General features: G+C 37.7%; 1 protein-coding gene across 4 annotated transcripts in view; it reads right to left on the bottom strand.

The window, feature by feature from the left end:
- The window catches only part of EPM2A (EPM2A glucan phosphatase, laforin), a 115186-nt gene that overhangs the window by 54128 nt on the left and 38144 nt on the right, over positions 1-22914 (bottom strand). Inside the window, exon 1 of one of the 4 annotated variants that reach the window (XM_074333684.1) lies at positions 13720-14067. The exons of 1 other annotated variant lie outside the window; for it this stretch is intronic. In XM_074333684.1, the coding sequence (XP_074189785.1) occupies positions 13720-13948 (229 nt within the window). In that variant the 5' untranslated portion in view covers positions 13949-14067. 2 more of the 4 variants (XM_074333686.1, XM_019744462.2) reach the window with 2 other exon arrangements.

Consider the following 22914-nt stretch of genomic DNA (forward strand, 5'->3'; position numbering starts at 1 on the left):
ACAGCAAAGGTTTATTTGGCAGAAAACAATTTCAATGTTCTATCAAGTGTCAGCCAATTAAAAATAAAGACTTCTCTATGTACAAGAAGTTTTATAAACAACTTTTCAACAACCTAATTTTTCAAAGCAGCTTTCTCGTGCAAAGAATGTAGTAACTAACTGTGGCAATTTACAAATTGCATCAATGGTCTCATTACAAGCAAAAACAAGCAATCCATTACATTGCTACAGATTTCTAATTTTTTCCCATGTTACAGGACAAGAGTATTCTAATAGACCTAGGCTAGTACTTATATTGAAACCTTAGTATCAACAGAAGTTAGCAAGTAATCACTTATACAAAGCTTTACAAGTATACTTTTTTACTTAACTCATTTTGTGGAATTTGTTCTTTAAGAAATTCTGACACAAAGTAAACTAACATGAAAGCATGATAAAATGTTTCTCAAACATGTCCTAGACATCAAAGGATTCAGCATAACTTTATCATCTTTCGATACATATGATAAAAAAGTATCACTAGTATTATCAGTCAAAAATGCCTACATGAGTTTATTGAAAAATTGTTAAAGCACTCACCAAAAACTCAATCGCAAGATTTTTGTAGGTGATTTTTAACTGATTTTAATTACCTACATCAAAGTAATTTGCTCACATCTGAGCAAAATTAAGCTATCTAACACTTCCCAGATAAAGCAGAAGTTTGGGATAAATTGCTAAATCTTAGGGAGACTGTCCCCACATTTAAGTCATTAACTCTTTTTTAAATTAATGGTAATGCTTTCTTAGAATTATTTTATTGGGAGGTAGACCATGGACTGGGGAAGGGGAAAGATAAGGATGGGAGAGAATAAAATGTCAATTAAATTATTTTCTATGACATTATATACAAACAGGAAAATTATAATGGAGTACATGTGAAATACTGCCACCCAGTGGAATCATAATATAAATAAAATCTTCAAAATTTGAAAACATTGTAAGAATTCCCTATCACTTTTCTATAAGAATAAAACAGCTTAATAATTTTCAAAATACTTTCAAAAATATTATTCCTTAAAAAAATGCAGTGGGACAGATAGCAGAAGTGTGAGTATATCTTTTCCTGATTCTGAGGTTATAGCTGATTAAATGACCAGACAGGGCTCTATGTTGATTTAGTAGCAAAGCAAGCAATGGAGCCCAAGCCTGCTGGGGCCCAGTCCACTCCTGCTCACACCACGGAGCCTTGGACATCTCTACTCTCGTCCAAACCCTGTATGTCATAGAGGGAAAAAACTAAGACTCAGAGATTATCAAAGCTTCTCAAACACTTCCAAGGCATCTTGAGAATACAGCTCGAAGCAGTGCCCTACTGTCATGAAAATTCTTGGAAGACTTGTATTTTTCCTTTAAAAAGTTGTGTACAATTTGCATTCTATTCCATATCACATACCTTTGCATTTTAATTATAAAATGTGGCTTTTTTCCCCTCAAATGTCTTTTAGAAAAACTGTTGCTTTAAGACAATGGTGCATCTCTCTCCGGTGCTACCAACTCACTAGCCCAGGACCACACTGCAGGCGGGAAGATGGGGAGTTATGAGAGTTCCAGTTTGACACATCTGGAAAGTGACATGCTCAAGTTCATTTATTTATCAAGTATTTAATGAACACCTACCAAATGCCAGGTATCGTTTTAGGGCCTGGGACATGCTGTGGTAACAAACAACCCCAAATCATCAGTGGCATAGGAAAACAAAGTTTTACTTCTCTCCCAGGCTAGTTTACTGCAGATTGGTGAAGGGCTCTCCTTCACATTGTCCTCGTCTTCATGCTGGGACCACAGACAGAGCAATCACTATTTGGATCATCAACAGTAATCTATTGGCAGAGAGAAGAGAGTGACGCAGAACAACAGGAAGTGACACACATCATTTCCTGTCACATTTTATTGACCAAAGCTAGCCACATGACAAAGATAAAGATATGCTTCTTCAACAGGGCAAAGAATAGTCCTCCCGTGGGGAGAGGACATGGGTATCAGTAAACAGTTAACAGTCCCCAACACCCAACGTCTCCAAACATACAGAGAAAAGGCGATTTTGAGTAACACAGAGGAGAGAGGTCTACGGTTGGAGCTCTATCCTGTAGATCCCTGATTGACCCAAGAATGGGTGCATTTAAAAAGCTCCCTGTCTGTGTATTTCATTCAGAATAATACCTTCTCTGTCCATCCATGTTGTCACAAATGGCAATATTTCATTCTTTTTTATGGCTGAGTAATATTCCACCATATATATGTACCACATCTTCTGTATCCATTCATCTATTGATGGACACCTAACTTGCTTCCGTATCTTCATTACTGTAAATAGTGAGGCAGTGAACATAGGGGTTCATATATCTTTTCGAATTAATGTTTTGGATTTCTTCAGATAAATGCCCAGAAGTGGAAAAGCTGGGTCATATGGTAGTTCTATTTTTAATTTTTTGAGAAACCTCCAGATAAATACCATATGATTTCACTTATATGTGGAATCTAAAAAACAAATAAACGAACACACAAAACAGACATCAACTCATAGATACAGAGAATAAACTGATGGTTGCCAGATGGGAGGGTGGTTAGGAGAAGGGTAAAAGAGATGAAAAGGGTAAAAGAGATGAAAAGAAGCACAAATTGCCAGTTATAAAATTAGACACAGGAATGTAAAGTACAGCACACGTAATACAGTCAATAACATTGTTATAGCTATCACATGTACGGTACCATATGATGCTATTCTTATACTACACTTATTGTGGTGATCACTTCATAGGTATATAATTGTCTAATCACTATGTTGTACACCTGAAACTAATATAATACTTTAGATCAATTATAATTTAAAAAAGATTTTGGTTATATTTTTTAAAAAGCTCCCTAGGTGATCCTAATGCACAAGCAGGTTGGGGAATCACTGCTGTACCCAGACAACTCACTTGCAAGTTACTCGAGTTACTTGCATGCCAACAGAGATGACTCAAGATAAGCAAGGCAGCAAGCGAGGCTATCCCAGCCCACGTCCTCCAGGCCTCAAGAAGGAAGGCCCCGCCCCCCGCCCCACAGCGACACGCCCTCCCAGCCTCCCGCTCGCCCCCATCCCACCCTCCTCACCAGCGGTCCCTGCAGCAGTCTCTCCCTCATACAGCTCGCCCCCAACGCATACAGGGCCCCCCCCACACTATCCCAGGACTCTCAGGGAGCCCTACCACACAAGCTGAAGTGCTTTGAATCCTCAGATTTTGCTTCTTTCTTTGTCACTTTAACAAAACCAGCCTTACTCATGACTCTCACCTGTGGAAGGTAAAGTCAGAGCACCCACTTCCTCTTGGATTCACCTCAGTTTTCTAAAAACAATTTTGGTTTTCTTTGTATTTCCATAATTATAAAAAGACAATAAATAGGAAAGATCCTATTCTTCTTTAAATACTAAGTTCAAAATATTATCCCCTCTCTAAACCCCTCCCCAATGCTCCTCCCCGGCCTGAATTCCCTCCAGGATGAACTTTATTCCTACATTGCACACAGATTTTCAGACTTCCATTCTAATCCGTACTTGATTAACATACTTTTTTTTTTCTCAGCTAGAATATGAGTTTCTTAAACTCAAGGGTGGTGAGTTTTTAATCTTTGTATCCAAGCACGTATCACAATTCCAGGTGGATAACTGAGCCTCAAAATTGTTTGTTAAATGAACTGAATAAATGAATCAAATACTGATTCTCATGTTAGGGTTTTTTTTGTGTGTGTGTTTTGTTGTTGTTGTTTTAGGGTTTTTTGTTTTTTTTAATTGAGGGAAGGTAAGTAATAGAAATTCTTTCTCAATGACTAATACCAAAATAAGGTTTTAAACAATACTGAAATTTGAGGTTTAATAAAATTAATACATTTTTATTTTCAGGGCATTTTTCCCCTTGGTAATGGCAGATTACCTAGAAGAGTGACTTTTGTTAAATTTCATTTGGATTATGTATCTCTACATTCCCCATACCTAATTACATTGATTCATTAATGAATTCTAAGTATATCTCTTTGAGAAATAATAAAGCCTCTTCAACCACAATCAAAAGAAAATACTATCAAGCTAAAATTTTAGATTTCTAAATAGATTAAGTAAGTAAAGACTGAAGTCTGTGTAAAAATGTATACACAGCTCTGGAGTAAAGTACTTTTTAATAAAAATTTTTTATGGAATACCCCTTCATTGCAAATAAAAGCTGAGATATTATCAAAAAATAATAAACATAAATAATCCAATGACAAAAATCATCAATCAAAAATTTCAGTACATCCCATTTACAAAGAATATTCATATATATAACTCAATTCTTCCTCATAATTATTCTGAACTAGTAAGTGTTAAAGCTGCACTATGAACCAATGTCTTTTTACACAACATTCAGAATTTACACAACCTCAGAATTCAATAGAAGACATTTAGAATCGTTCTGAATCTGAGATCACGAAAATAACAGTGTAACCCCCATTGTTTTCTGCGTATGTGAGTCTGAATTATTCCAGTTCTGAAATTGCTCTGTACGATTGTAGCACTCATCAGATACATAGATTTTTAGTGATTTCAGTTAGTGAAGAAAGTAATATATTGGTAATTATGGCAAAAGACATGAACGTAAATGTTATATTAACTTATTCCAAAGGTACAAATAGTTCATAAAATCTACAAATATAACATCCAGAAATCGTGGCAATAAGAGAACAAATGATGGTAAAAATTATCTTTGCTCATGGAAACAGTATGGCTTTCTACAACTAAACCTGAAAAAGAAAATCATTTCACAGTAACCATTCCTCTGGTTCTCTATGATTTAATTGCTAAAATTCAGGAGAAAGCTCTATGTTAATGTGACATTATGATTTAACATTTAAAAACATGAAGGTCATGGACTTGAAAATGTTAAGCTTTTCACTCCAGCGTATACTAGCCATTCTACAGACCCGAGCTAGCGGGACACAGCCCAGGATCGCATCAGAGCAGAAAACTGAGAAACTTTTCCAAATTATCAAAATTCAAATTTTTATGGTGTTGGAATAACAAAACATTTTAATGAGCTTACTGTTACAGAAGCGCCAGAACCAATGCTGCTGCCAAGACATAGAGCCTTCTCTCATACCTACTGGAAGCCCAGCTAGTCAGACTTGACTTGCCGGCTGAACTGGTCTCTTTCCCAGAAAGCTGAAATCTCCTCAGACTTCCATCACCTCATTAAGCGCTCCATTCCCCGGCTTTCTACAGATCCAATTTATAAATCTTTTTCTCATTCATCCTCAAATCCCAAACACTCATAAGCATTATCTTTATGCAAAGAAACATATTTAATGAAGTATAAAATCTCCACCACATGTATTATATTTTCCTAAACACCACAGAATATGTTCTCCTGGTTTATATTAATGCTTTATCGAGCTTACTGTTTTGTCTCCATAGGAGCACCAAGGAACACTTTTAAGATTGTACTTGTTCTACCACCTTTTGAAAGAAAAGAGTTTCATAACTCTTCTCCTTCCCCACAGCGTCAGCCTGCAACAATATTTTCTTTAATTTCCCTAAAATTAGAACCTCACTCTGTTTCTAGGGGACATGAACAAGTCATCCAAAAGCAGCAAATAGTTTCATTTCAGCTCCCATGAACTTTTTGGCAAAGGCTGAGGATCAGGTACTGGGGAAGATAGAATGAGAAACTACAACAATATCTACTCCTGGATTATTTTATAGTTTTATAATTTAGTCCAGCACAACTTGTTTGGATACGTGGCAGACTATGGTTTGATACAAGAGTGGGAAAACGATGCTTTTCATTTTTATTCAAATGTCCTTCTTACTAATATTTTCTAAATTTTGTGTTGTTTTGACTGAAACAACACATTAAATGAATATTAGGAAGAAAGAAAGTGGGGACAGGAGGGTAAGAGAATGTCAAGAGAAAAGACTGGTTGGAAGGGTCTCAGCTCACCTTTCCAATGACTCCTTTGATGGTTCCTTTGCATGTAGTAAGCATAGCTGTGCTCTTGAAACACTCTTACTTCATAACGGATGAAACAAAGTACCAAGGTTATATTTAGGAGACCTATCTTCTACTCAGTTTATCTAATTAAAATTGGGTGCATTGTATTCACAAAATTTGGCTGGAATGTGAATGATATCCCTAATACAGTACATGTCCATCTATCCTTTACTCTAACCCAGTCTTCATCAAGGCACAGCGCAAAGTAGAATCATGAGCAGAAAGGGGTACTGCAAGTGGTTACCTGAAGGCTGCAGCATGGCCGAGAATATACAGGTAACATTGCTATAATTTGGGGTCAGAGTATGGCGTAGTCCAGTATTACATAAAACTGCTGCCTCTATGAACATACATACAGATATTGTCTTTAAGATCAATCAAGTTCATCTTAGTAAAAATGGAAAGGCAGAAGTAATTAAGCTACCTAAAACTGTTGGGTATCTTAAAGTTATAGCTACTACTTTGTTCTCAACACTTTATAAACGAGTCCTTACAACAACCCCAGAGGGGATGCTCCTCACTCCTTTGTAGAAAGGAAGGAACAAATGCACTGGGCTCAGTAATGTGTGTAAGGTTATACAACAAGTCTATGGCAGAATTTGGTCTAATCTGCATTTATCTTATTCCAAACATTTATTCTCTCCACTGGACAGTGGTCTCTTCATGCTGCCCTCAGAAGATATGCCTTTTGTCTAGAATATTACTTTGTAATACAGCTCTAGCAAACTAATATATTATCTTAAAGATATAAAGTTGCATGTTGATTTGTTTAATCTTCTTAAGTAGTAATAATGGATTATTTAAGAATTCAAAATTTTCATATCAGTTCTACTCTAACACAATCACTGTTCTTGCACAAAAGGTGATATGAAGATAAGTTACACTTTGTGTAGAAGGAATAAGAGTGGAGTAAAAAAATGATAATTTGAACATTGAATTTATGGCCATTACAATCTAAGACTATAAAGCCTGATCCAGAGTTTTGCTGGGTGGGGACAAAATTCAACAGAAGGTCATAAGTTAAGAGTTAAGGAAATTCAGAATGACAAAATATATTCTCAAAGAAAATCTCATTTTAGCAAGAAAGATATATTCTACATGTGTGAGTCTGTGTGTCTGGTATACATGTACATATACACATATGTACATTAAAATATTAGAAATAAACAACAAAATCAGGAATTACTTTGCAACAATTTTAAAAATATTGGAAAAATTTTTTAAATATCTGGAAAAATATCTATACCTGCAAACTTTTAAAAATCAGTCAGTGACTTTTTCTCCTGCTTATAAAAGCAACAACTAGAAAAATGTCAAAATACATGAAACAACTGTTTTTAGATATCTACTAATGTTGTGCAGGACTGTAATCCCTGAGAGAAGGAATATAAACAAGGTGAACAATAAGAGTGCCAGGCATTTCTATCTGTAGGGAATTTCTGAACCATGACACAGGGAAGGGATCCCAAATAGATTGAGCCCAATAGTCTCATGATTGAGGAAATAGAAATCCAAATCTAGAATAAAGGGACTGGAATTTGTAGAGCCAAATTCCAGAGACGATAAGGTTATACAGAGAAAGAGGTCTATAAATCTGTATAAAGGTCTCCTAGACTCTTTGGCTGCATCCAATCTGTGGATGCATAAGGGGGAATTTGTGAGAGCTATGCAAACAAATGACAAGAAAAATACAGAGCTCACACAGAACTGGGACACATTTGAGTTTCCACCAAACAGAGTGAAGAGACCTTGTTTGATACATGGAGCATTTAGTAGAGAACCTAGAAAGCTCATGGCTTAGCAGTGGGGCTAATTTAGGCCTACAGTAAGAGTTATTATAGACCTGCCCTTATAAACCTTCAGGATAAACCTCAAAAGGAATTAGCTAATCCACAAATAACTGTCAGAAGAAAAAAAAAATCCAAACTCTTTGAAACAATGTAAAACCAAAATGTCCAGCATCCAAACAAAAATCAATAGACACAAAAGTCAACTTATTTCCTACATACCAGCAATGAACAACTGAAATTTAAAATGGAAATTTTAAAACAATATAATTCTTAAAATAGTACAAAAAAAACCCCTTATGTATAAATCTAACAAAATATGTACAGGGTCGGCACATGGAAAACTACAAAACACTAAGGAAAAATATCAAAAAAGACCTAATTCAATAGAGATAAATTCCACATTCATAGATTGAAAGACTCAATATTATTAAGATGTCAATTCTTCTAAATTTGATCAATTCAATGCAATCCAAATCAAAACCATAACAAGCTATTTTGTGGATAATAACAGATTGATTCTAAAATGTATATGTAAAGGCAAAGGTCCAAGAAGAGCCAATACAATACTGAAGAAGAAGAACAAAGTGGGAGAACAAATCACACTCCACTATTTCAAGATTACTATAAAGCTAGTATAAAGTCATTGACACAGTGTGATTTTGGTGAAAGAAGAGACACACAAATCAGTGGGACTAAATACAGAGCCCAGAAAAACCACATGCAATGCAAACATAGCGAACTGATTTTTGATAAAGGCAATTCAAAAAATGAAGGATAGTATTTTCAATAAATGGTCCTGAAACAATTGGATGTCTGTATACAAAAATACCAAAAAAAAAAAAAAAAAAAAAAAGAACCTATACACAGACCTTGAATCATACATAAAAATTAACACAAAATGAGTTATAGACCTAAACATAAAGTACAAAACTATAAAAATTTGAGAAAATAACATAGGAGAAAATCTAGGTGACCTTGGATTTGGGGATAAGTTTTTTTTGTTGTGTTTTTAAATCAAAACTAAAAGCACAGTCCATGAAAGGAAAAAATTTGTAAGGTGGATTTTATTAAAATTAAAAGTTCTGCACTGAGAAAAACACTATTAAGAGAATTTGAAAAGACAAGTCACAGACTGGGAGCAAATGTTTGCAAATCATGTATCTCTTTAGAACTTGTACAAAAAATATACAAAGAACCCTTAGAAGTCAGCAGTAAGAAAACAAACAACCCAATTTAAAAATGGAGAAAAGATCTGAGCAGACATTCAAATATAATATCCGTATATTAAAGAAGATATACTGATGGCAAATAGTATATGAAAAGATGCTCAACATCATTTATCATTAGGGAATTGCAAATTAAAACAATGAGATACCATTACAAACCTATTAGAAAAGTTAAAATCCAAAAAAAAACACAATACCAATCATTGATGAGACTATGGAGCAACAGGAATTCTCTTTCATTGCTGGTAGAAATGAAAAATGCTACCGCACTCTGAAAAATGGTTTAGTAGTTTCTTATAATGCTAAATAAATCTTATCACATGATCCAGCAAACCCAATCCTAGGTATTTACCCAACTGATCTGAAAACATATGTCTACACAAAAACTTGCCCATCGATGTTTACGGCAGCTTTATTCATAATCACCAAACCTGAAAGCAACCAAGATGTCCTTCAATAGGTGAATGGATTCAAAAAACTGTGGTACATCCTATAATGGAATATTATTCAGCAATAAAAATAAAAGAGCTAACAAGCCACAAAAAGAGATGGATAGATCTTAAATCATATTGATAAGTGAAAGAAGCCTGTCTGAAAAGTCTATACGATCATACACTATATGGTTCTAATTATATTACATTTTGATAAAGGCTTTAAGTATGTAAGCCTGGAGTTCCCTATGGGGAAGTCTAGCTTGGTTGAATCAGTCAGCTTGAAATAACAAAGCCAATGCCTGAGTAAAGTAAATCTAAGGGGAAGGGAGAGAGAGTTAGAGAGCAAGTGAGGAGAGATTGGACCCCATGCTTCTTTTAGTTTGGTTCAGTTGCTATTACTTACAACCAAAGAGTCCAAGCCAATTAACTAATGTGATTTTATACTGTAATAAGAGGTATAAGGAAAGGAACAGGTGCTATGAGAAAAAATAAGAAGGCAGTTAGGTAAAAGTGCAATATGTAAGAGGAGACCTAACAAATAAACATATGCCAGCCTGGAGCAGAGCTGAAGGAAAGGTTTACCACCTGCCTCCTTCCAACCCACCGTATTCCTAACATGAAATAAGTGTGCTCTAAACACACATAGTGGGGAAAGGTTTGCCAGGAAATGGCCCTGGCATGGGGGTAAGGGCTAGAGATCTAGGCAGAACAGATACTGAGATGTCCCAACAGACCTGAAAGGTAAAAGAAAAAGGCAGACCCATTCAGGAAGAAAATATACTAAAATATTGAACCCCATAGTAAAATTGTTTTGTTTTGTTTTGTTTTAACTTTACTAATGATAGGGACCTGGGGTCTGCTGATTCCCCAGCCATACATCCTAAAGAGAGAAACTTTCCCCTCCACAAAATCTGCTAAATTACACAGTATCCGATGAGTGTCCTCCCATTTAGAGGGGATTGTGAATAAAAATAAGCAATTTCAACAGAAAACCAGCATAGCTGCCCTAAACTAATCAACATATCCTTCATTCATGAAAATGAATGGCCATCCAAGGATTACCATATATTTGAAAAAAATCTATGGCATGAAAAAAATCATCATGAAAAACCCAATTGACTACAAAGAAAAAAAAGTTAACGCAAGACAAAAAACAACTTTTAACCGTTTCAATTTAATGTCCTCAGAAATATTCAGGTACAAATTGCATCCATATAGGAAGAACAAGTAGTTCTGGGGAAAAAAATTAAAAAAACAATCAGAGAATACCAGAAAAATGTGGGAGATTAAAAATATGATTGCCAAGAATGAAAAGTCCAGTGTAAGGACTAAATGATGGAATGGCTAGTATAGAAAAAAGAAAAAAAAAAAAAAACAGAGAGTGGTCTGAGAAACAAAGTCAGGGAAAGAAACCCATCCAAGCAGAAAAGATGGAAAATACCAGAGAAAAGTTAAGAGATGCTGAATATATAAACAGAAGATACAATATATAGCCAACAGACATTTCAGGGGAAAGAACAGAGAAAACAGAGAGGAGGAAACAAAGAAATACATAATAGAAAACTTCCCTGAGTTGAAAGAAACAATTCCTAGAATTGAAAGAGCCAACCAATTGCCAAGAGATATGAACAAAAAAAAAACAAAAAACAAAAAAAAACTCAGATACATCCTGGTAAAATAACATAAGGGAAAGTTTAAAACCTTCAAGAGAAAAAAAAACACTGCCTACAAAAAAATTGGCTTATTTTCACATCAGAATTATCAACTACAGTGGGTGCTAGAAAGTACAGGGGCAAAGCCTTCAAAAGGAAAATTAGTTTGAGACTAGAATATTCTAACAAATGATGAACCACATGTGAGGGCAAAACAAAGACATTCTCAGGCATTTAAGGACTCAGATATTTTATCTCCCAGTTACTGCTTCTAGAAAATTATTTGAGGATACAATCCAACAAAATTGTTAAGATATTCAAGAAAGAGGAACAACAGAATCCACAACAACACAACTAACACAGTTCAATTAAAAAAAAAAGTCCCTGATAGCTATGCTCAGAAGGCTGTATATTAGTGAAAATTAGAATAAAAATCCCAATTCTTTAAGGAAAAAAAATGTTTTCAAAAAGTAAGTAATGTGCATTCATCAAATAATGCAATTAACCTGGGAAATTTTCAGGATTGGTGTGTTTCTCCTGCTAAAAAAAAATTAACTAGAAACTTTAAAACAAGTTGTAGAAGAACACTGCCATCCTAATATGAAGTAAAACCAATTCTGGTGTCATTTTAAGTAAAATCTGAGCATGATTTATACAGTAAAAAAGAAAAGACTTTTTCCTTCTAGTGGCACAGGTTCTATGTCACAGAATTATATTTCCTTTTCTATGAGTCTACTTGAACTACTTGGTTCTGCAGTAAGTAATCATTTACTAATCATAATAGTAAAATAACTAGCACTTATTTAACACTTAATATATGTCCTATTCTAAGTCCTTTAAATGTATTCGCCAGGTCAGCAACAACAGAATAGTGAGGCTAAATGATTTGCCCAAGGTGGCACGATGGTTAGTGAACCCAGGCATTCTGGCTCTAGAATTCTTGCTCCTAGACACTGTTTGCCTTCTCAGAACACTCTTTGCTAACTTAGAATTCTTAGAATCAACGTATCAATCTAAAATAGGAAGGCAAAGTAACACAAAACAATATAAATTATATAAAATGGAACAATATATGTTACATATATTATAATAAACATACATAAAATTATATATAATTTAAAATAATATAAAATTCAGCAGGGGGAGAGAGATAATGAACTTGAGCTAAATTCCTCATATTTCATAGCAAGTATCAAGGTTGATTTTATGGATATAGAGCAGCTGTCAGTAGATATTGTCTAATTTTAATAAAATATAATTTATATGGTAACTCAGAAAATCTGAAAACAGAAAAGTTCAAGTTGATACACTGAGAAATAGCAATATTAGCAAATTATTCAGAACTTTTGGAGGAATATCAGGAAAGCTAAAAATAGGGACACTTAAAAGTGTCATACATACACACATATTGGACAGTGAGCAGTGGGCGTAAGATGTGTGATTCCTCTATTTATTTTTTTTCTTCAACCAGCACGTACTTTTAAGACATCAGGGCATGCCTCCATGGTCATATATTTGAGATTTTTAAAAAATCCGAAAAACTCAACGTCTTTAGATTAGTTGAGTTTTCTCAAATCTCAAATCTAAGCGGTGGGGGTGGGGGCGGGGGAGGATGGTGGACACACAGTAAGCAGCACTTTGCAGTCTAGGATTAGCGAAAAGGCTATTTTCACTGGTTGGGTCATTTTTTCAGTGAACTAGGGTAAGACAAGGAGGGCACAAAAATAATTCAGGAAGAGTTGAGGAGTGAGCCCACGAGCTACGGGGCTGGCTAGGCAGTCCAGGGACCGGGCGCAGGGAGGACGCGGAGGAGGAAGGAACCGGCCCACGAAGCAGGAAAGGAACTGGGTGCGGGAAAGAGGTCGGAGGCTCGACGACCCAAAGGGGTGGAGGGCGGGGACACAACATAAATCTAGGGACCAGTCTGGAGCCGGAGGCGCGACTGGCGACCACAGTTTGGCCAGCAGAGGTGCGTCAGCTCGGGGAGTCCGGGGAGTTCGGGCGGCTTTCGAAGGCCCTCGGACGGGCAAAGTGCCCAGAAGCACCGCAACGGGGACTACGGGGCCGGCCTGAGGCCGGGGTCCCCGCTGCGCGCTCGGACAGCGTCAGCTCCCAGTACCTTCCCAGGAGACCTCTCCTCCAGGCTCCCTCTTCAGGAACTTGTACCAGAACGTGTCCACGCGGCCCCACTCCGCCCCGGCCTGCGCCGCCTCTTCGGGCGCCAGCTCCACCTCCCCGAGCCACAGGCCCGGCTCCTGCAGCGCCAGCGCCCCGGCGCTCGCGGCTCTGCCTGCCCGCCTAAGGCGCACGCCCTCCGACGGCTCCCAGCGCCCCAGCTCCGGCCGTGACCCCACGACTAGCAGCTCCGGCCGGGCCCCGGCCACCGCGGGCGGCACCACCACCCCGAAGCGGAACAGCATGGCGGCGGGTGGCTCGGCTCCCGATCCCCGGTGTCCCCGCGGCCCGCGGACGCGGCTGTAGCGCGACACGGGCGCGGCGATTGGGCGGCGACGCAAGAGGCCTGCAGGCGAGTGGCCGGGGCTCCAGCGGGGACACGTGCAACGCGGCACCTTTTTGGGTTGCATCACGCGGCCCAGGAGTCACGGTCTCCGCCACGCCTGGACCTATGGCCGCGGGCAGGGGTGAGCGGGCGCCACCACCCGCCTGTCCCGGAGACGCAGACTGGCCCCTGCCCAGCCGCCCCTTCCTGCACCGCGGCTTCCCCGGGCGGCTGGGGACGCGGCGAAAGGAAGAAAAGAAAGATAAAACGGGGTTCGGAAAGAGAGGAAAATATTTCATGAGTCTTGCGGTTTTCTAGTCATCTTTCCAAATGACTGGAAGTTATGTTTATGAGGTTCCTAAAGAAAAAGGGAATGGCATGTAGAAAGGCAGCCTCCGAAATAGTGAAGTTGGGAACGATTCTGGACCGAGTGCCTGGAGAGCTCCGGACCTTAACAGATCTCTTGCTCTTTCTGGGCCTCAGATTTTTTATCTTTAAAGTGAGGGTGTAAGACCTCGTTGAAAGACTTTGCTCTAAAGTTTCTCTGATTGGTGGAAGAGGCGCCATTCCCAGCCCAGAGCTGATACAAAAACTCTTTAGTACTTTTCCGTTGTTTAGTCCAATTCGAGGCCTGAAATGACACCTGATCACTTTCTTTTTTCAAAGAAAAAAAATAAATATTTTTAGTACGTGTAAAAGGGCTTTGGAGCAAATATTTTCAAATTCCAAGGTAAAACAAAACAAAAACTGTAATTCTGTGACTATAAATGTGCGACATTCATAATTTTTAAAGCCATAAAAATAAAACCTTTTGTTTAAAATTGGCTTTCAGGAAAAGTCAGAACTATTTTTTCAACGTAAAAAGCATTATTGTGTCAAGAAACAGGTTTGTAGCTATTTGATCAAAAGAAAACTATATTGGGGGCAGCTTTGATTTTTGTCATTGATGTAAGGTGATCAGACGTCCTGTTTTACATCGTTACTTTTTGATTTTTTAATAAAATTGTTCTCGTGTTCTTACATTTATGTATTCATCAACTTGTAACATAACAACCTCGTATGTGACCAAACAACACACAAAGGCATATTTTTACCAGTATTCAAAAGCTTAGAAATAGTGTGGGAAGGAGCCAAGATTTTATGCACGCAGAATATCTTAAGTAAAACAGAAAAAAGTACAAACATGTAAACCATACAAACTCAGTCTTTCTGTGGCACAATCAGTAAACTAATACTACATCTTACTCTTAAATATTAATATTCCACTCAATGTTTGGTTGGTTGCTAAGCTTAAGGGTGAACACAAAAAACGTGAAGACAGGAAGGCTGGCCAAACACAGCTGATTCATTAGCAAAGCAGACATTAAATCACAGTGGCATGTGAGTCTGTTTATTCCAACTGCTCTTACTGACTATTCTTAGCCTTATTTTAGGAAATTGAGTCATTTGTCCATGCAAGGACCCTGGGAAGTGACAATTCAGGACTTTCGTGTGTTCTGCCATACTGCCTGTGTTATATACTTTCCAAATAGCACGTATTTCCTCCAGCTCTTCCAAAGTGAGTACTGTCCATTGTCAAACTAAATAAAGGTAAACTGAGGCAAGCTCAAAATTGTCAAAAAGATGAGTTTATTCAGGAATAGCAGAGGAATTGCAATTCAGGAAGTGCAAACTGTAGCAAGCTACAGGCCAGTCCACTAAGGGTTTGGGTGGGTGGGCTGTATTTATGGGCAGGGAATGTAAAGAGAGGAGAGTTCCATTAGACTCTGTCAAAATAAAAAACAAACGGAGACAAGCTTTGAATGAAACAGTCCAGTCAATCAAAACTCAATTCAGCTTATTTTACGACATCAACCGACCTGGGTCAGTTGTTCATGTCTCTGGAAACCATAAACAAAATTTCCATTTTTAGATTGAAATTCTTTCATACCATTCTATAGATAAAACACTAACAAAAAAAAAGAAAACAATATATTTTTTCAACACACATTATTGCTCTTTTCTCATCATAAAGAAATTGAGTAATTTTAACTGCCGAAAGTACCCCTTTAAGCCTCTGAACAAAATATGTAACTGCTTATTTTAAGGTATGAATTTAAATGTAATACAAATGTTATTGCTACGTGGTGTACCAAGTAAAATGCAACTAAAAAGAAGAGCAAGACCAAAATCTGGATGAAAGGACATACTGCAAAGTCTCAGTCATACTTTGTCGACCATTTGAATTTATTCTCCATGAAAATTATAACAGCCACTGAGCCCTTATCATGTGTCAAGCACATGGTTTTCATACTTATATTATTTCATTTCATTCTCTCACCAGCCCTAGGAGGTAACTACTATTGTTATCCCCATTTTTATACGTGAGGAAACAGGTACAGAAAGGTCCAGTAAATAGCCCACAGCAAGGAAGGGACAGAGCCAGTGCTAAAAGTCATCTATTCAGCTTATAGTTAAAGATATATATAATATATAAGTGTGTGTGTGTATGTATGTGTGTGTATATGTGTGTGTATATGTATGTATATATATATATATATATATATATATATAATTTGATTTCTAATAAGGAAAATCATTTAAATCCCAGCATATTTAAATGAGTTATTCTCTATTAGCTCTTAATAGATAATTTCCTGTCATTTCCTGTAACTAATTTCATCCTTAAGAATGATGGAACACATGAATCATAAGTGGCAATCTAAACTGATCAATGAGTCCATAAGACATAAATATCTTGGTATTTAAAGTGGGTTTAACCTCAGGTCCTAGAAAATGGTCATTTTATGCCTTTATATGCCTATCTTGTTGGTAATGGAAACAGATTTAAGAAGGAAAGGTGAAGCATTTTGCCAGTTATTAAGCTGTGTTATGCTCTTTTTCCTCATTGAGTTCTCCATGTGAGATTTCTTTCTACATTTCAAAGAATTATGATATCTATTAAAGGGATTATTTCTGAAATCCATTTGAAGTCAGATTCTTGATGCTATTAAGGATACGCTGAATTTAGAACAAGCATCAGCTCAGTAGAGTGACATAATTCTAGCAATATATTTTAAAGATCAAATTAATTTGTTTTCTTTGAGTTTCATTTCTAAAGTGCTATCTTGTATATAACTGCAATCTTTCTTGAACAATGGGTAAGTTCAAATTTAGAGTTTCAGGATCCAATTCAAATGTTAATTCTTTCGAAGCCCCCTCTGGGAAAGCTATTATTTAGATTTCTTGTGATTTATGTTTTCTGAAGCAATCTTTCGCTAGTCAATGAGACATCATAAATCTTTCCTTATAATATTGTATATGTGTACACATACCCACTGATGTAAACCATATATCATCCAAATAGTTCAGGGACCATTATAACTATTAGTATATTACTTGTCAGAACATATCTAAGAGTTTAATGTGTCACGTATACTATTTCCAATTTTGTAGAGTAAAAAACAAAAAACAAAACCTTCCAGAGAGAATTTGAATACAGCTTAGAATCTTTTGCATATTGCTGCTGACTTTCCTGGGTTGGAAGATTGTAGGTTAGAATACTTGAAATCCCTTTGAGAATCTGGAGCAATAGAAGGATTTGAGCTGTACCAAGGCTCTGTCCAAAATTCCCATGTTTCTCAACTATTAAAACAAAACAAAACACACATATCCTTTTTTAATACATATAAAAGTCTCCTATCTCCAGGAGATTCCAACAATTCCACTTCCCACTCCATCCCGCCATAGAGAAGTACAGCATTTTCAGTTCATCACCAACAGCCAATTTTGTCAAAGCTTCTTTCTCTGTAATTTATACAATAAAAATAGTAATTTTAAAAAATGCTCTAAGGATAAAATTACCCTGAGGCATACACCTTTTCAAAAGCATCAACCTGCCCTTTCCCTCACACATCCCATCCAACACTCAGCATTGTGAAATCCACACTTCCTCTCACACTTCTCAGTTGAGAACTTCTCCTTAGCAGGTCAGTCAATCCTGGGCTTTCTGTTCAGCAATGACCTCAACTGACTTTTCCTAGGGAAAGTAGAGGGCCAAGCCAGGTGGCTGGACCTCAAGGTTAGAGACACCAGCTTAGGGCTTCCTTCAGTTGTAAAAAGATCCTCCCAGGTCTGGGGGAAGCTGAATGGCAGGCTAGTTAACCCCTTTCTCCAAGAGGGTAGAGGGCTTGATAATGCAACTCCTAGGAATAAAAGAGTAGTGACTGGAAGGGATGATTTGAAATTCTCAAGGGAACTTGCAGAGAGTTTGGTAAAAAGAAAAGAGGTTAGCTGAAAGCAGAGCTGGCTCATTTATACTTAAATGGAGAATGGAGACTGAGGTCGGGGAGAAGGACAGGAGTCGGCGGGGGGGGGGGGGGACCTGACAGGTGCTTTTAAGAAATTGAACACTGTAATTTTCCCTTTGCTTATTTTTCCTAACCATTGAATGTGTTTATATTCAAAATATTTTAAACATAAAACTATTTAGGGGTGCTTGTTTCTGAAATGGGGACAGGAAGTTAGGAAGAAGGTTGGTTGGCAAACATTCTTTTACTCATCAGTTAGTTGAAGAAGAGGCCCCCAGAGAGGAAGGTAAGGGTTAGTGGTAACTGGAAAGGGGGACCTTTAGTGAAACCCCATTGACCTTCAACAGGAAAAAAAAAAAGGATAAATTAGGAGCTAAGAAAAGGTCTTGGGCTTCCTCCAGATCGAGAGCTCTTACTAGGAACTCAGAGATGCTCTGGAAATGCAGAAATAGTTTAGGAGGAAAAAGTGTACTCATATCTTAAGTCATGGAACCAGCCACCTATTCAAAAATATGCACTATGGATGTTATCAAAGTATAATTTTCCCAAATGACTCTCGTATAAATTAATGAAGGAACCAGCAGGATGGTAAAGATGGTTCAAAAAGAATTCAATATACAATGTACATAGACACTGAAAGAATAATAGAAGATAACTAAATTAAATACAAAATTGATTCATGTCCTACTGGACCATAAAACTGTGACCTTTGGGTTTATCTCTTCTACCAGACAGAAATTCACTGGTATGTTTAACAGATACACCCCTGCAAGATGTAATATGGAACTTTGGTGGTTAGGTCCTAGTCAACAGTAAATAGACAAATGAAAGCATGAATAATCTTATAGATAATAATTCTCAAGTGGGCCAGGTGAACACTGCCCCAGCCTGTAGGACATGCAGTGAATCTTGCACCTTAGTCCTAAGTCTGGGAGACTTTTCCTAAACAACGTTTAATAACAATAAAAAGTTCCCATCTGTTGAGTTTCTATCTACCGTGTCTAAGCACCGTACTGGTTTTCTCACATATTTTATTTAATCCTCTCCCTAGTTCTATGACATAGTTATAATCTTCATTAAACAGGAGAAGGACCCAAGTTTTTGAAACATTAACTGATTTGCCTAAAGTCATACAGCTACTAAGTGACAGAAGCAGGATTTCCATCCAGGACTGTCTGACCCGGTGGCCTCTCCAGCCAGCTACTCAGCATACCACCGTGTAGCTCGTACTCGGTACGAAAGCACTAGGCGGAGCGACAGTGGGGGCTGAAACTCAGCCCACGCTCCACTTGCAAAGCCTTTTGCTCTGAATGCCTTTTCCTTCCCATCAAATACTCCTTAGTCAACCTATACAACAGGGAAAATCTATAGAAAGCCATGGGGGTGGCGAGTACCCAGGGATGACATTTTTCACTACTCCCAGGTCCCCCTAAGGCATTCGATAAGCTGAAGCCCTGACTCCAAAAGTATAAAAACATTGAAATGATAAATGTTTAGACACAGTTTGGCAAATCTCAATATTTTTACTCATTGGGACAGATCCTTAACAAAATTGCTGCTGTTGGCAGGTTACATTTATCAGCCTGGACAAATACAAATGCATCTAACTAGATTCTGAACAGTAGTCTAGACTTTACATACATTCGCTATGGTGACATTGTCCGCCTTTGGGGATCTGCTAAGACCTGGTTCAGCAGGAGCATCACAGGAACTCACCGCCTTTCTGTAGCTCAGGGAACTCGAATGAGTGAGACAGGAAACCAAAATTCTCATGCTTCCTTCCTTGAAAGAAGGCCAGAGAAGGCTAGGATGAGGGAAACAGTTTTCTTAACCTGACTGAACACATTTCGCTGAACACAGTGTCAGCTAGAAATGAGACCCACTGAAGCGAGGGGCTATTCTGTATGCCATCACACAAAACAAGGCTTGCAGAATTTCTCGTCATCCTATGGGAAGCAGAGGGATGGGCGGGGGGAGGAGCTGCATTGGATGGAAGCATTGTAACAACAGTAACTGTTGGTCCTTCTGCTGGCAGTAACCACAGTGACTTAATATCATGAGTCTGTGAGCTTAGAAACGACTGGTATTCTCTGCCGCAGAGGTTACAAAACAGCAGACCATACCTGACAGGTACACATGAACTTTTATTTAAGTAGTTGCCAAAATAAAAATTAAAAATCGGATAATTTCACAAAAAACATCCAAACTTTTGTCCTCTCTTAAAAACCCAGCAGACTTGGCAAGAAGGGGCCGCAGCCTTGAAAGGCACAGTAGGCCGAAGCTGGAGGCTGCCTCCCCTTTGGATGGGCTTGAACTCCTGACCTTTAGGTCTCCACCCCGCCCGAATTATCTCCCTGAAATTGAGGCCAAGTTGCTGTTCATCCTTACCCTCCACGAGTTTTTGTGTGTCTGTTAGTTGTTCACAATAGCATTAAAAAGAAAGTAGCAAGGATATGGAAATACTGGAACCCTCATTTGTTGCTGGTGTTGGTGAGAATGTGAAATAGTGCAGCCACTTTGGAAAATGATTTGACAGTTCCTCAAAAAGATTAAACATAGATGTCATGTGAGGTGTCATGCGGGGTCTCAGCTCCAGCTCCCACATAAGAACGCAGGATATGGTGAGGCCATAAAGGAACACCCACAGAGCCATAGATAGGGGAGTCATACCACTATATTCTCGCTGGCGGCTGGGTTGGAGACACAGGAAACAGGAGCCACACAGTCCACAATCTGCCGTCTGCTTCTCTGTCAACCAACCTCACTTGCTCACTTGCTAACTGCAATCCACTCTTGCTAGCTCAGCCACAGCAGTTATATCACTGGCTAATGGCTAACAGGTAACAGCTGATGGCCAACCAGTCACAGCTGATGGCCATCTACTACCGGAGCCAGCACCTTTCCACGTGAGGCCGAGAGCCTGGAAACTGCTCTCTGAGACTCTGTCCCTACAATAGAGTCACTATATGACCCAGCAATTTCACTCCTCCATGAGAAGTAAAAACATATGTCCATATAAAAACTTATACATGAATATTCAAAGTAACATCATTCAGAACAGCAAATATTGGAAACAATCCAAATGTCTATCCAACTGATGACTGGATCAATAAAATATGGTATATCCATAACAATGGAATATTATTCAGCCTTAAAAAGGAATGAAGTGCTAATAAATGCTACAACATAGCTGGACCTTGAAAACATCATGTTAAGTGAAAGAAGCCAGTCACAAAAGACCACGTATTGTATGATTCCATTTGAATGAAATGTCCAGAATAGGCAAACCTACAAAGATAGAAAGTAGATTAGTGTCTCCCTCAGGGCGAGGGAGACTGGGGAAAATAGGGAATGACTGGTAACAGTTATGGGATTTGTGGAGGGAGTGTTGAAAATGATCTGCATGTGACTTGTGATGATGGTTGCGTAACTCTGTGAATATGGTAAAAACCATTGATTTGTACACTTTAACTGGATGATTTGTATGGTATATAAATTATATCTAAATAAGGCTGTTTCCAAAAAAAAAAAAAAAAGCAAATTAATTATTACACCAGCTTGTGCAGACTCTTTACATCATTTGAGTTTTGAACCTCTGCTTTTCAAAGGAAAATGCATATAAATCTGATTCCTAAGAATCTAGAAGAGGAAATTTGCTCCCTTTAGCATGTACTAAGGTACTGATTTGCACTTTGCCGTGGTGGATGGGAAGTATAACCTTTTCATTTTTTTCAAATCTTTCAAAAAAAGGCAATTATTTCACACCTGACAATTAATATACAAATATTTTTGAAGTATAGAGCATTAGGTTCTGTGATGAGGAACTCACAAACAAATATGTGATCATTGCCCACAAGAAGTTTATGGTGTAGTCGTTGGAGAGAAATACACATGAACAGTTAAATTACAGCAGACACACAAATTTTTTTTTTTAATTTAACAATACTAAATCACTTGTCACAGAGCAATGACTAACAACGAGGAACAGTCACCGTAAAGGTCAGAAGAGGACTGAGCACCTGGGACCTGGACAGGTTGGGTCTGATATCAGGTCCTGAAAGACTTGAAACCAGAACTTGGAATAGACAAAAAACAACAGAGAGATGGAAATGAGGGGTCACTGGTATTCCAGGTCAGGAAACTGCATTGACAAAAGCAGAGAGGCAGAAAATCTCAGAGCATATCATTTAAGGTAAAGTAACTTTAACAAAGGATAAAGAGTTCAGAAAGTGGTTTTCTAACATAATTATACTACAAACATATATTTTGCCTTAATTACATTTTGGATTAATTATGCACTTTGGCTTATATGCTTCACATATGGCAATTTGAAATTAAAATAATGGATAAAGAGACAAGCATGTTGTGTAGTTCTATAAAGAAGAAATGGAACATAAAAGACAGATGTTTAATGTTTAATGTTCAAAGAGAGACTGTCAAACTTGTTGAAATCAAAAGGTGAACCACTTCATACGCCTTAATCCCACAAGAAGAGGTGAGCTGTCATGCTCTTTCATTCACAGCAGCAGAAACTAGTGCATTGTCAGTTATCATCTATTTACTCATTACCTTCAGCAGTGAGTATATGAGCGTACCACTCACAGCTTACTGGGCAAACAATATTAAGTATGGAAAGGCTAATGTAATAATCTCATTCAGTTATCAAACTTTTTGAAGTATAGGTTAAGTATATGAGACTGCTCTTTTCAGTGAATATCTTTGGGATGCAAAACATCCTTTTTAGAAAATGTGATTCATTATCACTTTGAGGAAAAGACTGTTTTTCCAGAATCTTTAATTTTCGATAAATGTTTACCTCTGATATAGTCACTGCAGGGCCACTAAGTTCACCTGGAAAAAAAAATTATGTGGTTTAATTTAGTTTGTAGGTCTCAGGTGGAGTAGCAATTGATTCTATGATTCAATTTAGAAATTCCTGCAGAGAATAAATGAAACCATAATTTATTTACCTAGAT

This window comes from Rhinolophus sinicus, linkage group LG05 (genome assembly GCF_036562045.2).
Source record: "Rhinolophus sinicus isolate RSC01 linkage group LG05, ASM3656204v1, whole genome shotgun sequence".
Taxonomy (NCBI): domain Eukaryota; kingdom Metazoa; phylum Chordata; class Mammalia; order Chiroptera; family Rhinolophidae; genus Rhinolophus; species Rhinolophus sinicus.